Here is a 26,886-nt window from a genome sequence, read left to right as displayed (position 1 = left end):
GTCACAGGAGGTGATGCAACAGAAGGGCGGGGGGCAGCTTTCTCCCTGGAAGGAGAACCCCGGGGAGGGGAGCCAAGAGAGCAGCCCTGGACCCTGGTGGGGTCATGCTGTCCACACCGTAGCTGCCAGCCAGGGGCTGCTCTCCCCTCTTCCAGAGCTCTGCTGCCTCGTGGGGGGAAATGAGTGGGAGGCCAAAGCCAAGAAGGGGCGCCAGGCTTTTTCGGGCTCAATCGGAAGAAGCCGGCAGCAGCGCCAGTCTGCATGTCGCGCTCCTGGAGTGCGGAAGCCCCGACCCCAACGGGTACGTAGTAAGCTGCAGTCTCTTCCGTGGGATCTTAGGTTGTCCGGCCGGATGCCGCACGGGCTCTGCTTCCTTGGAAAACAACCCAATGCAGGCCCTTCTCCCTTTGAGAGAAAGTCATCTCCAAACAGTTTCCTGGCAGGGTTCTCTTGATCGCGGGCCTTCCTGCGGCACACTGTCCTCCTTCCAGCCAGGGATGCTTTCACTCATCACAGCCCATGGGGGCCAAGGGTTGTGGACCAGAAGCCACTTTTTATGCTTTACTATTTATTTTTAAAGATTTTATTCATTTAATTGAGAGGAAGTGCACAAGCAGGGGAAGCTGCAGAGGGAGAAGGAGCCGCAGACTCCCCACTGAGCAGGGAGCCCGACCCGGGGCTCGATCCCAGGACCCCAAGATCATGACCTGGCCCGAAGGCAGATGCTTAACCATCAGAGTCCTCAGGTGCCCTGGAAGCTACCTTTTAAAATGAATGAGCTACAGCAGCAGCCACAAGATTACTATTTCACTTCATGAATTTACAGATTGTTCCTGTTTTTACCTAGCTTGCCTGTTCTCTGTGATTTGCGGCATTTAGCGCAACACACAGTTTGGGACTCCGGACACGGAGTGCGTTTAGTGCCTCCTGGGTGGGAAGGGATTGCACGGTTAGTGGGCAGACATTTGGAGCCAATAACTGTGTCCTGTCGTCAGAGCAGGTGTGCACTGGCCACCAGGAGGCAGCAGGGGAGCCAAAGGTGCCAGCCCCCCACCCCCCACCCCCCTGCACCTGCCCCCTCAGCCACCTGCTTGGGAGAACAAAGAGGAGAAGTGACCGGACGTCATGGGAGGGGTAACAGCAAAGCCCTTGCTCCCAACCAATGAGGGAGGGCCACAGAGTCTCCTCAAGTCTCCTGTCATCGTGGTGAGGCGGGAAGACAGCTCCAGGCAGTCATAATCCAGGTGGCAAAGCAGCTGGGGGGCTCTGGAAAGCACTGCCTGACAGCCAGGGTTTTATCAAAACACAGAAGTAACCTGTCCCGAATATGGGAATGTGGCCATCCTCCTCTCCTCCAGCAGCAGGAAGGCTCCGGGGCTGGCAATCCACCTTTGAATGACTCTCTTTAGGCAGGGGACGACCCCTCCCCCCACCCCCTCCGCCCAGTGACCAATAAATAATATTTATAGAGGATGTGTTTTCAAGATATACACCCCCTTCCACCCCAGCTGAGGGCAAAGAGTGGAGAGAACCTGCTGGGTTGTTAGCACAGCCCACCCACTCTGGGCACCAGTGGGCAGGGTAGCAGCTCCTCCATCCCCTGCCCTGGGCTGGGACTGGCTGACTGGTCCGAGGCTCTTCTGTGGTTTGGTGCGGATCTGAGCTGCTCCTGACTACGAAGCTCAGGGCCACAGGGGCGCAGAGTAGCTTGGTGCATCGCCTAAGTGGTCAGATGACTCCAAAAATTCAACACAGGGTAATCTGTTTACTGTCATTTGAGCCTAAAGCTAAAGAAAGAGCAAAATTTAAAGAAATGAACGTATCAAGAACTCAGTGAAGTCACTCTCAGACTTCCTTAGCACGTCTTCCTGGACCTGGAGCAGGGAATCGTACCTTTTGGTTAATGGGTCAGTTTAACAGGTCAGAAACAAAGCCCAAATTGCTGAGGTGACTTGACAAAGCTCTGCCTCTCCCCTGCCTTGTGATCCATTTGGATCTGTTTTTTTTTTTTTTTTTTTTTAAGATTTTATTTATTTATTCATGAGAGACAGAGAGAGGCAGAGACACAGGCAGAGGGAGATGCAGGCTCCATGCAGGGAGCCCGACGCAGGACTCGATCTCAGGACCCTGGGGTCACACCCTGAGCCAAAGGCAGATGCTCAACCACCGAGCCCCCCAGGGGCCCTTGATCTGGTTTTTTAAAAAATATGTTTTGAGTGAGAAAAACAAAGTTTGCCAAACCAGAGGGCTTTTGTCCAGAAGCTCCTAGTTTCCTGAGCTTCCTCAGCCTATATCTGAGCCTTTTTCTTTTTTTCCTTTAGAGAGTTGGGTGTGTGGAGGTTCTGTTTGCAAAGATGTCTGGCAATGCACAGCCTCTGGGACCGAGCGGCCCGTCTCTCAGGAGTGCACCCGAACCAAATGTGCCCACGGCACGCCCGGTCCCGGCAGCGCTGTCACAGCTCGGGAAGCCCCGCGACACTGGGGCGGGCGCAGTGCTCACTCAGCAGGGCACCGAGCCATAATGAGAGGGAGGACATCCACACACGGTTCTGCTTACCGCCGGCTCAAGGCCAGGCAGCCCAGTTCACTGGAGACAGAGACCAGGACAGAGGTGACCTGTGGGGCGGAAAGCCCAGGGCCTGATGGGGACGCGCAGGCCTGCGGTGAGCTTCTGCTTGTTCTCGCTGAGGTGTGCTCACGGCTGTGCTCGTCCTGCAAAGGCCCCCTAGCCGGGCAGCTGGGGCTGGTGTCCTCTTCTGCAGGGATGGGAACCCCAATAGAAAGTGAGGTGAAGTGTTACAATTATTTAAAGACCTTCCTCAGATAGTTGTTCCTTGTCCCAGTTCTTTCGCTGAGTCCCTGATTTCTTCCTTTCTTGTATTTTCTTTTCCTTATTTTATAAGCGAGCTCCACACCCAGTGTGGAAGCCAGCACGGGACTCGATCTCATGACCCTGAGATCATGGCCTGAGCTGAGATCAAGAGTTGGACACTCGACCGACTGAGCCGCCCAGACACCTACCTTAATACGCAATTTCCATAGAATCAGACCCTCACCTCTTCTCTTTCTGGAAGGATAACCCCTGTGTTCCGCCCTCCGTAGGCATCTATGCACACACGAGAAAGCCAGCACACACGCACGACGCAGACGGCCCCGGAGCTGCACGGTGCGTGGCAGCGGGGGCCAGGATGTCTGGGTGCAGGCTCACCCGGATTCTGCAGCTCAGCGAGGCCATGAATGGACCACACACGCAGCCTCGGACGGGAGCGTAGGCCTGCGGTCAGGGAACGGGAGGCTGCGGCCCGCTAAGTCCTGCTCCTCCTCTCCTAGGCTGACCCGGTCCACGAAGATGGTCCTAAGCACCTTGTGGATCCTGACGCTCCTCCTCGTAGGTAAGTCACACGAGGTGAGGCTCAAGCCGGGCCCCGGACGTTTCTGAGTGGGGACGGGGCCCTCACCGCTGTGAGGACATGCCAGGGAAGGCTGCGGAAGTGAACGCGTGTCACACTCACTCCTCCCGGGGTCTGAAGTGCAGGCCCCACGCAGGCCACACGCAGGTGTCAGACGGCCGAGGTCCCACGTCACCACCCCTGACGCACGGGGAAATCGCTCTTTAATATAGGACACCAGAGAGCCAGGGGCTCAGTCGGCGGAGTGTCTGCCTTCTGGTCGAGCCATGATCTCAGGGTCGTGGGATCGAGCCCCACGTCAGGCTCTGCACTCAGCGTGCAGTCTGCTTCAGATTCCCCGTCTCCCTGTCCCTCCACCCCTTCCCGGTGTGAATGCACACGGGAGCGTGCTCTCTTTAACACACAAAACCTGGGGTGCCTGGGGGCTCCGTGGTTGAATGTCTGCCTCGGCCCAGGGCGTGACCCTGAGGTCCCGGGATCGAGTCCCACGTTGGGGTCCCCGCAGGGAGCCTGCTTCTCCCTCTGCCTGTGTCTCTGCCTCTCTCTGGGTCCCTCATGAATAAATAAATAAAATCTTTAAAAGAAAATAAGGTTTTTGCCTATTATGTTCGGTGTTTGGACAATCCCCAGGGATGGCTTCAAGTTCCCCGCCTTTCCCAGGGATTGCTGTGATTCCTCGTTGAGGGCTCTGGTCACTTGTTCACATCGCTGTTTACCACCTCATAGGTCAATAGTGACCTGGCAGAGACGTCCCAGAGTCTGCAGAGAGAGACAATGAGTCCTCTCCAAGTCTTGACCCTGGGGCTTCCTTCAGGGCTGAGCCGGGCCTCCCACGCCCCTGCCTGGACTGCCACGTCTTGCTCACACGGAGCCTGCAGAGCCACCTGAGACGCGAGCCTGGATCCACTCTACCGTCCCTAATGAACACGCATCCGGTCTGGACCCGCGCATTGCAGTCCTCTTTTGCTTCCAAGTTCTGTTCTCACCGGAGACTCCCCCTCTGACTTCTCCCTCCTGTGCTTTGTGGTCTGTCTGCCACTTGCTCACTCACTGTCCCTTGCCCAGGTGGGCAAAACCAATTTATGCCCTTAAATTTTTTTAAAAGAAATTTTGTTTATTTATTTGAGAGAGAGAGAGAGAGAGCGAGCAGAGGGTGGGAGCAGGTGGAAGGAGAGGGAGACGCGGACTCCACGCAGGCGGCCTGTGGCGGGACTCGATCCCAGGACCTGGGCTGAAGGCAGGCACTTCACCGGCCGAGCCAGCCACCCTGTCCTTAATCTTTGAGCGGACACCACAGCCTCCCAGGAAGGCCCTCTAGCCCCAGAGAGTGGGAACACCAGGCAGGCCAAACCTACCCGTCACCGTAGCTTGAGAACCAGTGTCCATCAGCTCCTGGCACGAGCCACGTAGGCTCTGATCCCGGCAGCCACTGCCATGGCGCTGGAAACGGGGACGGCAGCGGGGGAGCAGGAACCCCTTCTCTCTGCCCTCTGGTTGCTGTAAGTTTGGGGTTAGTTTTCAGAGTCCACGAAAAGTAGATCCTGTTCGTCTTTGGCAGCATACGGACATCTCAACGGAGAACTCGTTCAGCCCCCAGTGTTGCTATTTTCCCATATTGTCAGCCAAGGATCCGATATTCTTTTTACGAGTATAGGTACTGTTCATGCTCGGAGAAATTCTTGTTAATGCCCGTGAAACATCAGGCCGCCTGGCTGGCTCCGTCAGCGGAGCTCGCGACTCTGGATCTCGGCGTTGTGAGTTCGAGCCCACGGGTGTAGAGATGACTGAAACATAAAAGTCTTTAGAAAGAACACATGTAGAGCATTGTACATGTTTGCAGACAAACCCTCTCATCAGAGTCGCTCTTTTCTTTCACAGGACTTGGAAATCATAGGTGGCTTAAAGAAGCAGAGTTTCCTCAGAAATCCAGACACTTTTATGCTTTAGTTGCAGAATATGGTTCAAGGCTTTATAACTACCAGGTGAGGTTTTGTTGAATCATTGTGTACGTCACTTGCTTAGAATTTAATATGCTCCCACTTGCAGTATGTGACCTTCGTCTTGCATGGAAACATCTAATAGGGACAACGCAGGGGCCAGAGTCCTAGTCAGTGGTTCTATGGCTAAGAGACCCTACACATTCTGATCCCAGCAGGCTCCTGCCACAGACTGAATGTTTGTGAACCTCTGGTCTTCCCTGTTTCTCCCTTTTGCATTGAGGCCGTCCACCCTACAGCTGTCTCGTCCTTGTGTCTAGCACACACCGTGTGTGCACAGCTTCACAGCTGCAGGAGCTTCAGGAAGAATTGTACCTGGGATTGCACCCATATCTGACTTAGGTGCTCTCTAGACGAGGTTTTGGGCTTCAGACTTTCTTTGGTTCATGCTGGAATGAGCCAAGACTCTGGAGCCTGTTGGGATAGAATGGATGCATGTTGGAAACACAAAGGACTTTAATTTGGGAGGCCAAGGTCAGAATGCCACAGACTGAATTTGGGTGTCGTCCCAGTTGAAAGAGAATCCCCAGGGGCCTTTGGGAAGTGAGGGGGTCACGGGGTGGAGCCTCGTGCCTGGGGTGAGCGCCCTGCAGGAGGAGGCTCCAGAGAGCTCCCCGACGCCCTCTCCACCACGTGAGGACACAGATCGAAGACGCTCTCTGTGAACCAGGAAGCGGGTCTCCCCAGACAAGGATCCACCCACCTTGATCTCGGGTCCAGCCTCCAGGACTGAGGAATAGAATCCTGTTCTTCCTGAGCCCCCCCAGCCTAGATGTTCTGTTACAGCCACTGAACAGGTGCAGAAAGCTCTCCAAGGAAGGCTTCAGGGCCCAGAAACCCGCAAGTAGCACTTTGTTGTGAGGCAGTGGCTGGTGCTCTGGACGGGACAGCTTCCCCTTCAGCTGGCAGCCAGCTCTGTCTACATGGGCTTACACTGGGCCAGACAGCCGTGTCCTCCCTCTGGCCCACCCAGCTCTCCAGACCGCGTCTGCCTCCAAAGACCAGAGAAGAGAGGAATGACAGGGGCCAGATGAGCCACTGCTCTGTGGGAAGGACCCCAGCCAGCCAGTGACTTTGCACCTGACCTCACGGCTGCTTTCCTCCAGATCCTGCTGCTCAGCTCACTCGGCAACTCCTGTGTCTGGTCTTGTCCCTCCAGGGGGAGATGTGCTGTCGGGAGGACCATCCCCTGGGAAGCTCGTAGGCTGATACCTGGAATGGATCCCAGTTGCAGGGATGCCATCTGTCCTGCATGTCCTGGGAATCTGAATAATGAGTGTCAGATCCCGGGTGAAAGGAGAGCCCCATGGAAACCCCACAAGGAGGGTCAGCATGAGAGAGCCCCTGCACACGTGGCCTTCACATCAAAGACCAGGACCCAGGCCCACAGGAGCTGGGGCCGGAGAGTCCGATCACCTCCAGGAAAACAGAGACGAGAATTTCATGGGCAATGGGCAACAGAGGCCTCCTGTAACCGCCAATTTGGGATTAATGCCTATTACGATTGTACGGGTCAGCTTCACTAGACTATGTGCCCAGATGTTTGGCCAAACACTAGTTCTAGATGTTGTTGTGAAGGTTTTTTTTATGTGATTAGCATTACACCGATAGGCTTTGAGTAAAACAAATCATCCTCTGTGCTGTGGGTGGGCCTCACCCAATCAGTTGAAGGTCTTAAGAGAAAAAGAGTGAGGTCCCCCAAAAATGAGGAAACTCTGCCCCCAAATAGCCTTCGGACTTGGGCTGCAACACAAACACTTCCCCGGGCCCCCAGCATGCCAGCCTCCCTGTAGATGTCAGACTCACCCACCTCCTCAATCATGGGAGCCAGTTCCCTAAAATAAATCTCTCTCTCCCTGTCTCCCTCCCTCCCTCCCTCCTCTCCACACATCCTACTGGTTCTGTTTCTCTGGAGAACCCTGACGAATGCACTCAAGAACTTCCCTGGCGGTTTGTCAGGGCTTTGACATTGGGCGTCCCCTCTGCCTACAATATTCTGGCCGGATCTTCAGGGGAAGCGCCTCTGTGACACCACAGGTGTTACCGGTTTCCACGCGGAAGGAAGCTGTGCCAGGACCCGTGCCTCGCTGACTCTGCCTTATTTCTTTTTTTTTTTTCTCTGCCTTATTTCTAGGTGATTCCTTCCTTTCCTTTCCTTTTCTTTTCTTTTCTTTTCTTTTCTTTTCTTGTAATTTCTTTATAGATCCCAAGCTACAGGCAATAGAAGCTGTTTTTATTCAGTTAACAATAGATCTTAAACAATGTTCCCTTCTCTTTAGATATAATTTTAGAACTACGGCATTTTATGCCTAATATTCCAGTGGATAGATAGGAATAAGTAACATATTTCATAATACTTGTTTCCAAACCATTGGATTGTTTGCAATTTTCCGATATCATCAACACAGATGTCTCTGTTGCCAAATCTTTTCAACCACACTTAATTTTTTGATTTAGGATAAACTCCTACAAGAAGGATAAACGATTCCCAGTTTTTAGGTGACCTTTTATACTGAATCTTAAAGACTTAATACTGCCCTCCGAGAAGCTAGCTGGGCCCCCTGCATCTTCCAGGGCAGGAAGCCGGTGTTAGTAACTCTGCATCTTAAATGATTATAGGGACACGAAATACGTATTTCACTTTCTCCTCAAAATGAGCCTTTCTTAAGAGTATCACTAAATCCATTTATTAGGAAGCTGGCTTAGAACAATTAAGGAAATTAGTTGTGTGCCTGGGGCTCGAGTTCACACCCGGGTTCTGCCGAGAGAGGACTTGCCAGCGTGAACCATGGGCCGCACATGCAGGAGAGCTGGTTATACTGCCACAGGGTGCCGGCCCGGCCACTGTCCCGTCACCCATCAGAGCTTCGGGTCGGTGACCACACTGAGCTGCTCCCACCTGCAGCTGGTTTGCCTCGAGCGCCCTACAGGGCGCAGCCTGCAGCCATTAGGCCTCTAGGACTCACCTGCAAGGTGTGGGGCTCTTGCGGCAGGTGTTAAGGAGAGAGAGAGGTAACAGCCTGGTGAGGTGATCCGAAGCCTCCTGTGGAGTCGGTGCTCCCCCAACCGCCTTCGGGGGCCGTGGTCTGGCAGACACCCGGTGCCTCCACGTCGCCCGGGAAGGCAAACCACGACGGTGCTCACTTGGGACGCAGCACCTGCACTAAGAGTAAGACCACAGGGGCCGCCCGGGGGCTCAGCGGTGGAGCACCGGCCTTCAGCCCAGGTGACCTGACTGTGACCCTGGGTCCCGGGATCGAGTCCCGCGTCGGGCTCCCCGCATGGAGCCTGTGTCTCCCTCTGCCTGTGTCTCTGGCTCTCTCTGTGTCTCTGCATCTCTGTCATGAATAAATAAAATCTTAAAAAAGAAAAAAAAGACCAGACAGAGAAGATTGGCATGGCCCCCGTGCAGATTTGTGAAGTGTCTGAAATTGAGATTTCCATACTTTTAAGGGGAAAAGCATTTTTAAAAAACATGATAGCAGTAAACGACACTGTGGCTCTGGCCACAGCTCGCTCTCCCGTCCCTCCTTGACCACTTCATCCTTCAGTTGATCGCAAATGCGGCTGACCCCAGACCCCAGAGAGTTCTGTGGGGAGGCCACAGCTGCAGGGCGGGACTCCCAGAGTTCTCAGGGAAGTCAGCGCTGCGGGCATCCATCCACAGGCGCAGTGCAACGCAACTTCTCCCACACCTTCGATTTTGGGGTTTTTTTAGCAGTATGCTTAGTGAGAATTTTGGTCATCCTGACTTCCCTGTGCCTCCAATTTGGTCTCTGATTCTAGAACCTGACGTGGGGCCCAAGGCTAACAACGTCCAGGCAGGGAAGGCTCGCCTGCATGCCAGCCCACCACCCTGCACACGTGGTCACAAGGGGATGGGGACCGCACCTTCCAGCCTTCCATCCCCTTCTCCTTATACCTTTGACTTCCTTACTGGTTTATTGTCCTGTGGGTTTTCATACTGTATATGTTCCTACTGTGGAAGCCACTTGAAACCCTTTTTGGAGGAGAAGCCAAAATGAAATTAAAAAAATAACCCTGAGATTTTTTAATTTTCAAGGGACACCCACATGCATTTATCAGCAAATTAATGAGGGAGTACTTTCTACCCACCGTTTTAAGGCTAGAGTGGAAAGCAAGAGATGGAAGTTGAAAACGCTGCCCTTCCCGACAGGGAGCTTCCTCCAAGAGAGACTGAAAACTAGAAATAAGTATCTCTTTCTCTCCTAAAAATAGGCTCCCAAATCCACGACCCTGGCAAAAGAAACACATTAAGGGGAGCCTATACGGAGTTAAATTGCTTGGCAGATTTAAAACGAACAAACGAAATAAAACATGGGGCTCCTGGGAGGCTCAGTTGGTTAGGCATCCAGCTCCTGACCTCAGCTCAGGTCATGATCTCAGGGTCCTGGGATCGGTCTTGCATCGGGCTCCGTGCTCAGCGGGGAGTCTGCTTGGGGTTCCCCTCTCCCTCTGCGCCTCCCCCCACGTGTGTGCTCTCTTTCTCTCTCTAAACAAAAATGACCCCCCCAAACCCAGCAGTGCCTTTTTACTGCACACCAGGCTGCACTGCTTTTGCCGCGGCGCCCTCCCTTGGGCCCTCGTGGGAGGCCCTCCCTGGCGGAGCCACTTTGCGCAGCAAACGGGTAGGAAGGAGCCCAGGTGTCGGAGCCAAAGAGCAGACTGGTCAGCAGAGGAGGGCGGGGAGCGATTTCCCGGCGGCCCATGGGTGGTTCCTGCGGTGGGCTGAAGGATGACCCTCGGAAGCTGGGTGCCTGGCCTGAGAACCTGTGATGTCAAAAGAGTCTCCTGAGATGCAGTCAGGGCTCCTGAGATGAAACCGGCCCAGATTTCCGAGGTGGGCCCTAGACCCAGTGATAGGAGTCCCCGCCAGGGACCCAGAGGGCAAGGCCGGGTGGCTGGGCAGAGACGGGGGCCAGGAGCCGGGAGAGCCCGGCCCCGTGAGGAACAGAGCCCCTCGTGGACTCCAGTTGTCACTGTCAGATTTCGTCCCCACAAAACCTAACTGTTTACAGGAAGGCTGACGGACACACAGGTGTGTTAGAGGTCACTTGGTGTCCACCTGTCATGCAGGGACATCGGGGTGGAAAATGATTTCATTCCCCTTTATGAATAAGAACACTCATTCTGCTTGAATAGGTAGGATGCAGAATGATGTGGGTCCTCTGGTTCTTTCCAGGCCCGACTTCGAATGCCGAAAGAGCAACTGGAGCTTTTAAAGTGAGTGAGATTTTCTGATTCGTGGGACTTTCTGGTGTGACTCCAGTGGCGGAATGTTCCTGTAACACTCTGAAACTAAAACCCACTTCTGTGGCTCATTCTTTAAGGGAATGTACACTGAGTGGTGCTTTCAAGATTATTTATGACTAAAAAACAATGAAAACCAGCTAGATAAGAAAAATAAGCCAATGGTTAAGTACATTTGAGAACATGTAATGGAGAATTATGAAGCCTTCAAAATAACTATAATAATAAGTAATATATATTTAATGATTGTAATAAATAGTAATATATCTTGTGCCTGGGAAGTGCAGCAGGACACAGGATTATAAGCAGGATCTCTATTTTGTCACTAATTTTTTGCACAGAATAATGACTGTTATAATGAAACGTAACTGTTTATTTCATGAAGATCTTGTGTTTTCCAAACTCTGAACATGTAGTTTACAAATTGGGAGGAAAGAATACGAGATGAGTAGTGCTTACATTCTTCACCAAAAGGAAATGCATGCTGGCTCGACACATTCTTATGCTACCCACCAGTCATTTTCAAGCTGTAAAAATAGTAAGAGCCATTCTGACACCTACTGTCAGCAGGAACAGTTGGCCCCCTGGGGCTGCGGCCTCCAGCCCCTCAGCCTCCCACCACCAGCCTCTAGCCACACTCCTTTCCAGAGCCTCTAGGACCTCGGGGCTCGGGATGACCCCCCTGCTCTGTACCCCACTGGAAATGCAGGCTGTTCCCTTTTGAACAAGGGAACAAGGTGAAGGGTTGGGATTAGGCTTCATGCTGTGAGGTCCTGCAGCCTCGGGTCGGGGTGGCGGAGCCCCGAGGGAGGGACAAGGGACGGGCAAGGTAAGCCCCACCTGCCTGCGGAGAGCACCCCCCAAGCTTTGGGGTGCATCCTGGAAGCTCCCCCTGAGTGTGCTTGCTTTTGTAGAGAGTGAGAGGTGGTGCTTTGGACGAAGGGCATCCTGAGCACCCTCGCTCAAGACTTTGCCTACAACATAAAGCCCTTCGGCTCTTGCTCTGCTGCTCCCCAAGCCCAGCTGATGATGGGAGCTCACTTTCCCTCCTTTCACATTGGCATCTCCATTTCCAGGAAGGAAAGCCAGACTTTGGAGAACAACTTCCGTGAAATTCTATTTTTAATTGAACAAATAGATGTTCTGAAAGCACTCCTTAGGGATACGCAGGAGGATTTGCACAGCTACAGCTGGAACACGGACCAGGATGAGGACCAGGACCCCATGGAGGCCACCGATGAGGTAGGGCGCCTGGGAGGGACACATTCCGGGGCTTCTGGTCAAATCCAGGGCTGGCTGCTCTGTGGCTTTGTCCTCCTCCTCAACATTCCCTGACAGCAGCTTACCTCCATAAAGCTTGCCACAGAAACCCACTTTTTTTTTTTTAATCATTTGTGTATCACAGAGAAGACCGTGTTCCAATATAACTGACTTCCTCCCAAAATAAATAACCTGATTCCGTTTTATTTTCCAGTAAAACAGAAGATCATTCAGAAATGCAGCCTCTGAATGTCTATACACAAACACTTAGAATATTTTTATTCAAGGACCGTCTGAAGCTAGTGCACTTGACCTGTCCATTCCCCATTGCACAACACTGTGCTGGAGACCGAAGAGCTTGGCTTTGCTGCTTTTCTCGCTCTTCTGCACTAGCTTCCCTTCTTCCCTTAATGTCCACGTTATTTTATTTACTTGAGGGAGAAGGAACAAATGGGCAAGGGGAGCAGCAGAGGGAGAAGCAGACTCCTCACTGAGCAGGGAGCCTGCTGTGGGGCTCGATTCTAGGGCCCTGAGATCATGACCTGAGCAGAACGCAGATGCTTCACCTACTGAGCTACCTGGGTGCCCTCCTCAATGTCTACTTTCTGAAGCACACAGAAACAGGACTCTGACACCTCCTGCCTTCCAGGCCACATTTTGTCATGGCCCTGGGACAAGGGTCCACGTCAATTTGACCTTGGATGGTGGGTCCTCTGGGACACTTGCTTTATAAAATCAGAACATCCTTAAGAAGCCAATATTATGTGTGCCTGGGTGGCTGAGTTGGTGAAACATCTGCCTTCAGCTCAGATCACTATCTCAGGTTCTGGGATCCAGCCCCACATCGGGCTCCCTGTTCCGCGGGAAGTCTGGTTCTCCCTCTCCCTCTGCTGCTCCTCCAATTTGTTCTCTCTCTCTCTCTCTCTCTCTCTCAAATAAATAAATAAATAAATAAATAAATAAATAAATAAATAATATATATATGTATATATATATGTGTGTATATATATTTTTAAAAGAAGCCCACATTAACTCAAAGGATGGATACTTTCTAACAAGCATGAACTCCATGTAAACTGCCCGATTCCCAAATACCTACAGAACGATTAAGTCTTTAGGCAAGAATGAAGGGGAGTGCCCAGCAGGTGGCACACACAACCTCATGTGATCTCCTCACTGCAGAGCCTGACGGGGCTTGTTAGGGATTCTAAAGAGGCCTTGGGTCCACCATGCCCCAACTTGGGGGTGTCTGGACACACCTCAGCTGCCCGGGGAGCAGCAATCCCACAGAGCTATGGAGGGCATTGGAAATCTGTGTGCCGTGGCTGGCTCTGTACAGCTCCCTAAATGTTCACTGCTGGTATTTTTGCAGATTATGACACTTAGGTCCACATCAACAAATTGTCAAAACTCATGCAGTTGGCCAAAATTGTTAACTGAAAACTCTTTCTAATACTTGTACAGGAAATGTCAAACTTGGTAAATTATGTCCTTAAAAAGTTGAGAGAGGACCAAGTCCAGATGGCCGACTATGCGCTTAAATCAGCAGGTGAGTAAAAGCTGAAGAGTTAATGCTTCCAAAGTGTCCTGATTCTCCATATGATTTTATTTTATATATTTTTTATTTTTTTAAAAGATTTTTTATTTTTTATTGTTAAGTCATCTCTACACCCAACGTGGGGCTCAAAGTCACAACCCCGAGATCAAGAGTTGCATGCTTTACCAACTGAGCCAGCCACGTGCCCCCTCTCTATTTTTTTATTAAGAAAACATACTCATGTATTCAATAACTTGAGAAGAAGCCAAAATTCACAAATCTAGACAATGAGGAAGAGAATAGAAATGTTTGTAGTTAATTGTTGTCAGGGTGCAAATCTTGGAAGAAGCAAAACTGGGCATCTTCATTACCATGCATTGAAAGGACCACAAAGGGGGGCCCCTGGGTGTCTCGGTGGGTGAAGTGTCTGCTTTTAGCTCAGGTCATGTTCTCAGGGTCCCAAGATCCAGCTTGCATCGGGGAGCCTGCTTCTCCCTCTCCCTCTGCTCCTCCCCTGCTCATTCTCACCACTCTCTCTCAAATAAATCAATAAATGCTTTAAAAAAAGAAAAAAAAAGGACCACAAAGGAAGCTGTCATGCCACAATGAGGTTGGGAATGCAGAAAATAGGACAAGCGATACAAAAGTTAGAACATTTTATATTTTATATTCTAAAATGACTGCTAATGGCTAATCTAAATGTATTATCAGTGATTAAATGATAATGTTAAAAGACTATTCTTAAAGTTTTCCAATTGAACTTAATTCTTAAGTGCTTACACTAAGAAATGTTAACCTTAATATTCCCTATCTGCCTGTGATAGTCCGTACATGACATGTGCTCAGTGAGCAAGAGGGGGAAAATATAAAACAAATGCAGTAACGCTGATTTTTACCAATCGACAAAGCCAGATTTATACTGGGACAATAAAGTTGTGCCCTGTGTAAAATCGAGAGCATTTGGACTAGAATGATTATTCAGTTGTGTGTGTGCACGTGTGCATGCACATGGGTTGAGAGAGGCAGAGCAAGTGAATAGACCTGCCTGCATCCGAATTTCCTGAAGCATGGGGAGAATTAGCACTGAAATAAGACTTGAGGAGGTGAGAGGCACCTGGGTGGCACAGTCAGTTAAGCATCCGACTCCTGGTTTCAGCTCAGATCGTGACCTCAGGGTCCTGGGATCCAGCCCATGTTGGGCTCTGTGTTCAGCATGGAGTCTGCTTGAGATTCTCTCTCCCTCTCCCTCTGCCCTTCCTGCTCATGCTCTCTCTCTCAAATAAAGAAATAAAACAAAAAAAAGGGGGGGGGGGCAGCCCCGGTGGCTTAGCATTTTAGCGCTGCCTTTGGCCCGGGGTATGATCCTGGAGACGGGGGATGGGGTCCCATGTCGGGCTCCCTGCATGGAGCTTGCTTCTCCCTCTGCCTGTGTCTCTGCCTCTCTCTCTCTGTGTCTCTCATGAATAAATAAATAAAATCTTAACAAACAAACAAAAAAAGACATGGGGAGATGAACCAGACAGAGAATCCCCCCCTTTTTTTTTAATACTGGCATTTAGATACACCCTTTTTATGCTTTCTTTCCTCTTTCCTCTTCTTTATTTTTTTATTTTTAAAGATTTTATTTTTTTTATTTATGAGAGGCACAGAATGAGAGAGAGACAGAGGCAGAGACACAGGCAGAGGGAGAAGCACGCTCCATGCAGGGAGCCCGACGCGGAACTCGATCCTGGAACTCCAGGATCACACCCTGGGCCAAAGGCAGGCCCTAAACTGCTGAGCCCCCCAGGGATCCCTCCTCCTCTTTATTGAATGCATTTATAGCTTCCATTTCAAAAAATTCACGATGACAAATGCAAATCCAGCAATAGTCCATGTAGAACAAGGACGAGCAGAACATGTTATGGTTTCTTAGTAAATGTGAGCATGAAGTGCATTGCCAGCTTCTGGTTGGACCAACGTGAAGAGAGCCCATGCCAGCTTCTCCCCTCACTGATTACATACAACTGAAAAATTTGGACAAATATAAAAAGCAGAGCCAAAACCATGACCTGAGCCAAAACCAAGAATTGCCTGCTTATATGACTGAGCCACCCAGGCACTGTTGACATTGTTTTTTATGCTTTTTTTTTTTTTTTTTTTTTTTGCTTTTAAGTAGGTTGGGCTGACATAATAGTCTCATCACATGAGCTGTTAAAATATGGGGGTCTGTAAGTCTGGTTAGGTAATAAACACAATACACATAAAATTTCCACCTCTGAATCAATTGTTCAGTTCAGAACTGAATCAATACCAGTTTCAGAAATGTTGTGAAACCACAAGGAACAAGCATGGTTTTCTCAAAGAGACAAAATCTCAGTGGTAATGAGAGCGGGAAGCCATACTTTCCCTACCAGTTCCCCAGTGTGAACTTCACCTTACTTGCAATTTGCCTGGGAATACTTTTCTAACAACGCTATGAAAATATAACTGAAGTTGACTGGGTGACGGGCACTGAGGGGGGCACTTGACGGGATGAACACTGGGTATAATTTTATATGTTGGCAAATTGAACACCAATAAAAAATAAATTTATAAAAAAATGTATAACTGATGTTTTTGGAGACGTGTAATTCTCAATTTTGAAAGTTATTTTATCTTTTTAGGGGCCTCTATTGTGGAAGCCGGGACCTCAGAAAGTTACAAAAATAATAAAGCAAAACTTTACTGGCATGGGATTGGGTTCTTAACTTATGAGATGCCTCCAGATATTATCCTCCAGGTAAAAGTTAGACCCAGAGGAATCTATTTATACTTGAAGATTTTGTTCCTGTTAAGTGTCATGAAAATATTAACACCCAAAATGGAGACCAATCTGAACTTGTCACAGAACCTGAAACCATGTCTTTGCATTTTATTTTATTTTTTATTATTTTTTTAGAGACAGTGGGGGCAGGGAGGAGGGCAGAGGGAGAGGGGGAGATAATCTCCAGCAGACTCCCCGCTGAGCATGGGGCCCGATGTGGGACTCGATCTCACAACCCTGAGACCTGAGCCGAAATCAAGAGTCAGATTTTTAACCGACTGAGCCACCCAGGCACCCCCTACTTGCGTTTTAATAGTCATCAAACTATAGAAATTATTTCTTATTTTATAAGCAGTAATCTATGATTGATTAATTTGTAATTGTTTTTATTATTTTAAAGTCAGTAAACTAGATGATTTACTACTTAAATAGAATGCTTGCGTTCTATATCTTCTCCTTGAGTTGATTCTGTGGCCGCCCTTTTTTTGTTGAAAACTTCAGTCTTCTAACAAATGTTATCTCAAGGTACATGCCCCTCGGTGCAGGCACTGCTGCACGCTGTTCGGGCTACACATTCTTACAGAGTCCAAGTATAACAGGATAAATTTCCAAGTAAGATTCCCGTGAAAACATCTGAGTTCAACTTAGAAGGCTCTAGGGAGACATCAACAGCTGGTAGCACTCGATCTTAACTACAATCTACAAACCTGGAGTCAGTTTCCAAGGTAGGAATACCTCCAGGAGCAATTGTACAGATTTCATTCCAGACTCTGGATCTAGAAAATGGTACATTTTTTCTTCCTTACCACCACCACCACCACCACCACCACCATCACCTCTATCACTGTCTTTGCCACTGGGACGCCATCACCACTCATGCCAACTGGCTGCCTTCTAGACATACAGACTAGTTAGAGTAATAAAAGAAAATACATAATAAATAAATTATGCAATCATATTATAGATAATCCTATAATAAAGGGCTTTGAGTGATAGAAGCACAATGTGCCCTGGGAAAACAACCAAACCCCTGGATATTTGGGCAGTTTTCCTTCATACCATAGGCATAAGCGAGATCTGCGGTCAGTAGTGATTTGCTGACCAATGGTGCAGCGTGGATTTATACAAGATAAGAGATTAACCTGGTGTTTCCTTTCCAGCCGGACGTCCACCCTGGGAAGTGCTGGGCCTTCCCAGGTTCCCAGGGTCACGCCCTGATCAAGCTTGCCAGGAAGATCGTGCCAACCGCCGTTACCATGGAGCACATCTCAGAGAAGGTGTCTCCCTCAGGGAACATCTCCAGCGCACCCAAGGAATTTTCTGTCTATGTGAGAGGCACTCGAAATCCGTGTTCAGAGTGGGTTGTGCTAGGAGGGGGTTGGTTAGGAATCACACGCTGAGATGTCACCTGAACCATGTGGCTAACCATGTTTGTCACTCTGAGAAGGTTATTTCCTTCCAGAACCTCAGCTTTGCCATCTACAAAGAGAGAGGGTTGGACCAGATAATTTCTCTTACTCTTTTTTTTTTTTACTTTTATCGAAGCTATATGCATACAATTAAAAAATCAACATTCTCATATGCCGATAATGAAACTTTTTTTTTTCTTGTGCCAGGGTTTACACCCCAGCTTCTCTGGAAACTTCTACTTGCCATAGTTTTAGCTGCTCATATGGGTACTTGCCTTCATATTTGCTTTTACCATTACTTCTTTTTTTAAAAGTCATCTCCATGCCTAACATGGGGCTTGAACTCACCACCCCAAAATCGAGAGTCACATGCTCTACCAGTCAGGTGCCCCTACTTTTATTTCTTGATTTTTCAGTTTCGATTATAATCCACTGACTTCCTCTGATGAAAAATGAAGATTAGTCCTCTTCTACAGCTCTCATTCTCATTCTCCTCCCAATTTTGGGGTCTGTCTTTTCTTTAAAAAACAAATTTACTGAGATGCCATTCACACATCAGCAGTTCACTTCCTTAAAGTGTTCACTTCTGCGGCTTTTAGTATATTCACAGACTTGTGTATCCATCACCACAATCAACGTTAGAACATTTTTATTACTTCCAAAGGAAGACTTGCACTCCTTCGTTGTCAGCTGTCATCTCCAACCCCTGGCACCACTGACGTGCTTTGTCTCTGCAAAGTCACCTACTCTGGACATTTCAGTATAGGTGGAATTGTATAATATGTGGTCCGCTGTGAGCGGCTCTTTCCATTTAGCATCATGTTGTTGGGGTTCACCTATGTTATATAACATGTCACTACTTCATTTTTTAAATTGCTGAATAATAGGAGCATCTGGGTGGCCCAGTCTGGTGAGCGTCCGTTCTTGGTTTCAGCTCAGTCACAATCACAGGGTTCTGGGATGGAGCTGGGTGCAGGGCTCTGTGTGCAATGCGACGTCTGCTTAAGACTCTGCCTCTCCCTCCCTGTCTCTGTCTCTCATTCTCTCAAATAAATAAATAAATCTTGAAAAAATATTTTAAACATTGAAAAAATAACAATAAATAAATTGCTGAATAATAATTCGTTGTGTGGCTAAACATGTTTTATCCATCCACTCATCAGCGGAAGGGCATTTGAATTGTTTCCCCCGTTTTGACTATTATGAATAGTGCCCTGAGAGCATTTGTCTTAGTGTGGACACTGGTGTTCCTTTCTCTCGGGTCTGAACCTGGAGGGGGAATTACTGGGTCACGCGATAAATCTGCGTTTCAGGGTGGGGACCCTGGTAGATGCCGCATCTTCCTTTGAATCAATATGCGACGTTTCCACTTACAGTGTGAGTGGTGCTGTTCTCACCGGATCATAGAGTTCATTGAAATACTGTTTTCTTTGTGTATGATTTCCGATGTTCCTGAGGATAACAAATGCCTCATTTTGGGATCCCTGGGTGGCGCAGCGGTTTAGCGCCTGCCTTTGGCCCAGGGTGTGATCCTGGAGACCCAGGATCGAATCCCACGTCGGGCTCCCGGTGCATGGAGCCTGCTTCTCCCTCTGCCTGTGTCTCTGCCTCTCTCTCTCTCTCTCTCTCTCTGTGACTATCATAAATAAATAAAATTTAAAAAAACAAAAAACAAAACAAAACAAAAAAAACAAATGCCTCATTTTAATTTCATTTGCTTACTTTTCTATTTTCCTATCACAGAGCAATCCCCACCCCTCTTTTTCAGAACGGTAAAAATCCTGCCATCATGTTCCTTCATGTCAGGCACTTTCCAAGTTTATTCTTTATTTTTTTATTTTTTAAAGATGTCGCTCTGCGCCACTCTGCCCCTCGGCTCAGATCTGACCCGAACTTCACATCCGCATCCGGGGATTTGACTTAATCACCTAACCTATTATGTAAAAAATCTTTTCTAATTTCCCTTCTTTGTTTTTTGCTCCACCTTCTAAAAGATTTTTATCAAATTCTATCTTAACCCATATGTTGAATTTTTCATTTCCACTGTTGTGATTATTCTTAGACCTTTTTTTTCTGTAAATAACTCCTTTCTTTAGGGTCTAAGTTTCTTCCTTCATGGATGCAATATCTTCTCTTAAGCTTCAGAAGATATTAGTGGATATTAATTAGTCGTGTTGCATTTATCTTCTGCTCTCTCTCGTGTCTTTATCCCCAAATATCACTTTTTCTATTTGTTGAAAACTGCTTTTCTCTCCTGGCTGATGATGCTTTTCTGTTGCATTTAGGAGCCAAAGGGTAAAAAGTCAGCTGAAAGCTCCACACGCAAGGTGCTGGCTACTGACAGTGAGGCACTTGGGTGGATGTTCTATTTGGACTGTTTCTTCTGGAGCCCCAGAGTATGATACGGGGCAGTCACAGCTTCAGGGGCAGGTTGACCCTTGAGGAATTCTGCAACCTTGTGCTCAGGAGATTGCAGCTTTGCCACCATCCATGGGGAGAATAGGTTCATGCACCTGTCCCTGCAACTCCGTGCCTGGCCTCCTGCCTTGGCCCTGCCTCTGCCCATTCTGGGAACTTGTGATGGCAGGTGTAGACATGCTACTGGTCCCCCTCCAGCCAGGGCAGTCCACCCACCCATTGGCTATCTCCAGACTTCATCTTAGGTGTTCCCTGTTGCTTTATGCCTTTCTTCAACTCCTTGCTGGCCCTATCTGGATGGGAGGCTTGGAGTTAAAACGTGGGTGCCCACCCTGCTTTGTGCACCCTTTGAACACTTGTAGGTGTCATGATTCTGGGTTACAAGACAGAAAGGAAACCACTGCCCTTCGATGCGAGCCTGATGCTCTCCCCAGTAGGTGTCTGATGACACCTGCAGCTGACACGGGTTGGATTTGAGTAGCTGGAACCCTCTCTCAGAGAGGCACACCCAGGTGCTCATTACAGAGGAATTATGGGTGACCCTTCAGGCAATGAAATTCACTTCTCATCATTTCTCTGTCTCTCTTTTTAAATATTTTATTTACCCATTTGTTGGAGAGAGAGAGAGAGAGACAGCAAGCGAGCACAAGCAGTGGGGAGGGGCAGAGGGAGAAGCAGGCTCTCTGTGAGGAGCCCAGTGTGGGACTCCATCCCAAGACCCCAGGATCATGACCTGAGCTGAAGGTAGATGCTCAACCACTGAGCCACCCAGGTGCTCCTTATGCGTGTATGTTTTTTAAAGATTTTATTTACTTATTTATTTGAGAGAGAGAGAAAGAGAGTAGGGTGGGGGCAGTGGGGGAGAGGAACAAGCAGACTCCATGCAGAGTGCAGAGCATGACCCTGAGATCACGACCTGATCCAAAAACAAGAGTCGGCCGCTTAACCAACTGAGCTACCTTGGCGCTACTCATTTAGTGTTTATTTAATTCAAGGTATGCCAACTGCAAATTCCGTCATTAAGCCAGAGTGAATATTGGGATTTCCTATAGTTCCCTGTCTTATCTATCATCTATATCTATCTATCTATCTATCTATCTATCTATCATCTATCTATCATCTATCTATCATCTATCTCTACCTTTGTAACTATCATCTACGTATCTATCATCCATCGGTCAATTGATCAATCTATCTACCTATTGTCTATCTATAGTCAGACCTGTGGTCAGCCTCTTCTCACCTCACAAGCCCCTGAGTTAAACACCTGTTGGGTGTCAGGGCAGCACCAGCACCTGGCACAGCACCATGGCCCTGGTGGACACCCAAAGATGTCTTGTGAACTGTTGCTACCTGGACAGACGCCAGGCTCTGTTTATTGAACCAAGCATGCACTCATGAGAACCCCCTTGTCTGTTGCTTTCCTTTGCAGGGCATCTCGAAACAGTGTGAGGGAGAAGAGATTTTCCTAGGTCAGTTCGTATATAACAAAACAGGAAGCACTGTTCAGACATTCGAGCTCCAGGTAATGAGAGCCCTGGGAATACACAAGGTGTAAGGAAGTCCATTCCCGGGAGGGGTCCTTGGGTGTTGTGGATGCAAAGTGTTGTGTCAGGATGATTATGACAAAATTGCAAGCTAAGGAAGGCTTGGCTAAAGTTCAATTTTAGCTCCACGTGCTGCATGGATTTTAATGCCGAAAAAAACAGGCAAATACCAGAGTGGGTTCTAAGCCAGATTCTTCCTCATTTGCTATCATGTTTTTGTTTTGTTTTGTTTTACTATATTTATTTTCTCAGTCCTTCTCTTACCTGTTGGGCTCCCTTGATACTATTGGGTTTGGTGTCTCTATGTCACTTCCCATGGAGATGGTTGAGGCAGACAGGAACTCAGGAAGAGAAAATAAATATCAGACAATATGAGTAAAAACCCTCTTCCTGACATTGGGGAGTGTGAGGAAGAGAAAATGAGGGGAAAAAATACCACCTGTTAACATCAAAATCCCTGAAAGCCATTACAGTATATGAAACATGTTTTCATTATTTGTCATTAGCCACAGGAAGATTTAGAAGGCATTGCTTACCAGGTAAAAATAAGTGTGTTCTGTATAATATGCTGAGATAATCCAAGCTGAAAACAATATATGTGTTAGAAATGAATGAACCTAATGAACCCATAGAGTTTCATACATGATTATTCATCCATTCCTCTCTCACTCCCACCTAGGAGCGCTGTAGGGCGGGGGAGTTGGGGGGGGAGCACTTAGTGTCCAGATCGCCACATTTTCTCCCACCTCGCTATCGTCCTTCTTACGAGCCCTGTACTTACAGGCTTATTTTCCCATCCATTAGACTGTTTTTTTTTTTTTTAAGATTTTATTTATTTATTTATTCATGAGATACAGAGAGAAAGAGGCAGAGACACAGGCAGAGGGAGAAGCAGGTTCCCTCTGGGGGAGCCCGATGTAGGACTCAATCCTGAGACCCCAGGGTCATGCCCTGAGCTGAAGGAAGATGCCCAACCACTGAGCCCCCCAGGTACCCACCTTGGGATTCTTTGAGAGGGATTTCTGTATAAGGCATTCATTTGTATCTTCTCTTTATTTTCAGCATGATGTTTTTGAATCCTTATTATGTGTAAAACTGAAAATCCTCAGCAACTGGGGACACCCGAAATACACGTGTTTATATAGATTCAGAGTCCATGGCACCCCAGGAGAATACCCCTAGAGGACCCCCAGCAGACGGCCGTGACCACAGGTCCAGAATATGGGACTGTTCTTAATCCTTTAGGTTCATCGCACCCATAGGAATTGAAACGGGAGTGGGAGGGAAAACTCAAAGTGGTTCATACCTACCAATAAAATGTGAATGAGTTTTACTAGTAAAAAATAGAATAAGTGCAATGTTCTTGTGGTACTTTAGCTTTTGAGGATGAATCAGGTGAAAGCACTAAAAAGAAAGCATTTGGAAGAAGCTGGTATTACTCTACAGTCTCTCAGGCTAGCATCTCTGCCTTCATTACTCATGCAACCCTAACTGTACCAGGCATGGATGGCACGGATGCCCACCACTACTGTCGTGCCATATACGTATACGTAACAGTGATCTAGCAGTGACTGCAGGCACCCATCAATGCAAGCAGGTTAGCCTAAGAAATTAGAGGTAAAAATCAGAGAGGAATCTGACCATGTGACTTGCAGACGGCTTGGTGAATTTCTTGACATGCAGTAAAATCAATGGAGGAATAGGTCACAAACAAGGAGAAACCACAGGAAATTAGTGTACAAAATTATGATATGGAAATTGACTTCATTCATAAATACAAACAACAACCAGTTAGAGGATACAATTTACAAAAGCTGTAACAAAGATTTCAAAAAATAATAAGGGGCCTCTGAGAGGCTCAGTTGGTTAAATGTCTGACTTTTGATTTCGGCTCAGGTATGATCTCAGGGTCATGGTATCAAGCCTTCCATCAGGCTCCATGCTCAGCGGGGAGTCTGCTTGAGATTCTCTCTCCTTCCATCCCTCCCCCTCCCTCTCTCTTTCTCTGAAATAAGTAAATAAATCTTTATTTTTTTTTAAAGTTTTTTTTTTAAGATTTTATTTATTTACTCATGAGAGACACACAGAGGGAGAGAGAGACAGAGACACAGACACAGACACAGGCAGAGGGAGAAGCAGGCTCCATGCAAGGAGCCCATGTGGGACTCGATCCTGGATCTCCAGGATCATACCCCAGGCTGCAGGCGGCGCTAAACCGCTGCGCCACCGGGCCTGCCCTGAAATAAGTAAATAAATCTTTAAAAAAGAAAAAAAAAAAAAAAAAAATCTTTAAAAAAAAAAAAAAATCGGGGGATCCCTGGGTGGCGCAGCGGTTTGGTGCCTGCCTTTGGCCCAGGGCGCGATCTTGGAGACCCGGGATCGAATCCCACATCGGGCTCCCGGTGCATGGAGCCTGCTTCTCCCTCTGCCTGTGTCTCTGCCTCTCTCTCTCTCTGTGACTATCATAAATAAATAAAAAAAATTTAAAAAAATATTTAAAAAAAATAATAAATCGGGACTGTACAGTTACCTGTACAGTAGTCCCGATTCTCCTTGGGGGACATGTTCTTGGGCCCTCAGTGCGTGCCTGAATCTGTGGATAGTCCTGAGCCCTATATATATTATATTTTCCCCTCTATACACATACATATGATAAAGTTTAATTTATAAATTAAAACAGTAATAGATCAACAGTAATAACTAACAATAACATAGAATAAGTGTAATAATATATGGTAATAAAACTATGTGAATGTGGTCTCCCTCACACATCATCCTTCCTGGAATGATTGAGAGGATGAGAAGCCCACGTGAGGGGATGAAAGGTGAGTTTTGCAGGCTTGTGACCTAGGGTTAGACTGTACTGACCTCCTGACAGCACATCAGAAGGGGGATCACCTACTTCAGGACCACAGTTGACCCTGGGTACCTAGAACCTGGGATAAAGGGAGTCCATCACAAAGAAACCCCCAAACATCGATGGATCACTAAATCTCCAGTAAATGAAAAAACCTATCTGATCTGAGGATATGAGACCTCCACTATTGAGATGTCAAATCTCCCTAAGTTAATCTATATAATCAATCTGATCTCAGTGGAACAGTGGGAAAAAAATTGTATTTATGAGATGATGATGGGATCTTATTTGGATTTATTGCTAAACTCAATAGGTGACTGTGTATTCTTATTGCTTAGATTTGTATATTTAGACTTATGCATTTATATAATATACACTTACATATTTTATATTTATATTTATGTATTTAAGTTTTTACTTACAGGTGAAATACAATATATTTGCCATATGTCTCAAAATTATATGTGAAGAGGACAAGTATTGATGGATTGATGAAACAGACTGGCCGTGACATGGTCATTGACGTTTGGTGCTGGTCCACGAGGGTTCACTTACACTATTCTGCCTAGATTTAGTATCCGTATTTGATATTTTCAGTTTTAGAAAGTTTTTTAAAAGATTAAAACACATATATACCTAGCAAACCAAAAGAGCTGTGTTTTGAACCAACTGATTCTAAAGTTCCTGTGGAAATAGAAACTTGGTAGGAAGCCAGGAAACCTTTGAAAGTAAGAGAATCAACAGAAGTACCTCTCTACCATAGTGATTTATAAGAAGAAAGATAGTGGGACGTGAGATGTCCTCCCCCTTCTGGCTCTGGGCTCCTTGAAGCCCTGGCAATTCACTAAGTGATGGGAGCCATAGGGTGTCTCTTGTTGTGCTAATGAGACGACCTTGGGAAAGCACTTTGGTTGCCAGGGAACCAACCAGGATTAGAGGTTTCACATTTTCAGCCCCACCCTAAATTTCCAGGGAAGGGATGGAGGCTGAGGTCAGTCACCCAAAGCCAAGGATTACATCACTCATGCTTACTTAATGAAGCTTGTGCAAAAATCCGACAGGTTGGGTTTGAAGAGCTTCCAGGTTGGTGAATGCAGAGATTTTGGGGTGAGTAGTGGTCTGGGGAGCAGGTTTAGGGGTAGGGCCTAGTGTAGTCGTACGTGTAGGTTTAGGGATATGGGTATGGTTGGGGTTAGTGTTAGATATTGTGTAGGTTTTGGGGTAGGGTTAGGGTTCAGGTTCCAGTTAGGGCTTGGGTTCGGGTTGGGGTTAGAGTTAGGGTTATGATTAGGGTTCGGGTTTAGGGTTTGCGTTAGGTTTAGGGTTTTGATTAGCGTTAGGGTTCGGGTAGGGATAGGGGTTAGATTTATGGTTAGGGTTAGAGTTGGCATTAGAGTTCGGTTGTATGTGTTAGGGGCTTGGGGATTGTGTTTGGCTTTTGGTTTGATAGGTGTAGGTTTAGGTTTAAGGTAAGGTTAGTATTAAAGGCTTAGGGTTATTGTCTGAGTTTGGGTCTTGGCATGTGCCTGGCACTGGGTTAGGGTTAGGGTTATTGTCTGGTATACAGGTAGAGTTTGGATCTGGTCATGTGCCTGCCACTGGGATTCATCTCCAATGGGTTAGTTTTAAGTGTTTTGTTTAGGTTTTGGGTAGCATACGTGCTTGGCATCCATCCATTCAGAGGCCTCTGCAGACAATCCAACTCCAGGCTTCTGCTGGGATAAGAATAGCCATGGCAGGCATCTCCTGAGCTGGGATAAGGAGGAGATTTGTGGCTCTAAATACTGTTTATTTGAATTTTCAGTTTCATTTGTTTTTATCTGTTGTGTGCACCCATTTCATCAATTCTAACAATTGTTATTTTAAAGTTTTACTTGAATTCCCGTTTGTTAACACAGTATAATATAGTTTCAGGTGTACCACATAGTGATTCAACCCTTGGCTACAACGCCTGGTACTTGTCACAGGTGCCCTCCGTCAACTCATATCCCATTTCCCCCTCCCCCCGCCTTCCTCTGGTATTTATTAGTTTATTCTCTACTGTTAAGAGTGTGTTTCTTGGTTGGCTTCTCTCAGCACCCCACCCCCTTTGCCAGTTAGTTTTGTTTCTTAAAATCCACATATGAATGAGATCATATGGTATTTATCTTTCTCTGACTGACTTAATTCAGTTAGCATAATTCATTTTATGTTGTAAATGGCATCGTTTCATTTTTTTCTGATGACTGAGTGAGGTTGCAGTGTGTATATTTACCACATCTTCTCTACCCATTCATCTGCCGATGGACATCTGGACTGTGCCCACAGTTTGGCTGTTGTTGATAATGTTGCTACAAACATTGTGCTGCGGTCCCCCTTCCAATCTGTACTTTTGTTTTGTTTTGTTTTTAAGATT

The 26,886-nt window shown here is 47.5% G+C and overlaps 1 protein-coding gene across 6 annotated transcripts in view; it reads left to right on the top strand.

The window, feature by feature from the left end:
* The first annotated feature begins 22 nt into the window (after window positions 1-22).
* The window catches only part of SUN3 (Sad1 and UNC84 domain containing 3), a 36,347-nt gene continuing 9,483 nt past the window's right edge, over window positions 23-26,886 (top strand). Inside the window, exons 1-10 of one of the 6 annotated variants that reach the window (XM_038562543.1) lie at window positions 27-301; window positions 3,331-3,392; window positions 5,289-5,392; window positions 10,611-10,651; window positions 11,755-11,920; window positions 13,403-13,487; window positions 16,121-16,236; window positions 17,421-17,588; window positions 21,520-21,612; window positions 24,916-25,068. In XM_038562543.1, the coding sequence (XP_038418471.1) occupies window positions 180-301; window positions 3,331-3,392; window positions 5,289-5,392; window positions 10,611-10,651; window positions 11,755-11,920; window positions 13,403-13,487; window positions 16,121-16,236; window positions 17,421-17,588; window positions 21,520-21,612; window positions 24,916-24,975 (1,017 nt within the window). In that variant the 5' untranslated portion in view covers window positions 27-179 and the 3' untranslated portion in view covers window positions 24,976-25,068. Of the gene's footprint in view, window positions 302-3,330; window positions 3,393-5,288; window positions 5,393-10,610; window positions 10,652-11,754; window positions 11,921-13,402; window positions 13,488-16,120; window positions 16,237-17,420; window positions 17,589-21,519; window positions 21,613-22,696; window positions 22,982-24,915; window positions 25,069-26,886 lie in introns of those variants that run through there. The other 5 variants (XM_038562541.1, XM_038562539.1, XM_038562540.1 and 2 more) reach the window with 5 other exon arrangements.

The sequence above is a fragment of the Canis lupus genome, chromosome 18, assembly GCF_011100685.1.
Source record: "Canis lupus familiaris isolate Mischka breed German Shepherd chromosome 18, alternate assembly UU_Cfam_GSD_1.0, whole genome shotgun sequence".
Lineage (NCBI taxonomy): Eukaryota > Metazoa > Chordata > Mammalia > Carnivora > Canidae > Canis > Canis lupus.
This window is presented reverse-complemented; position numbering and strand designations above follow the sequence as displayed.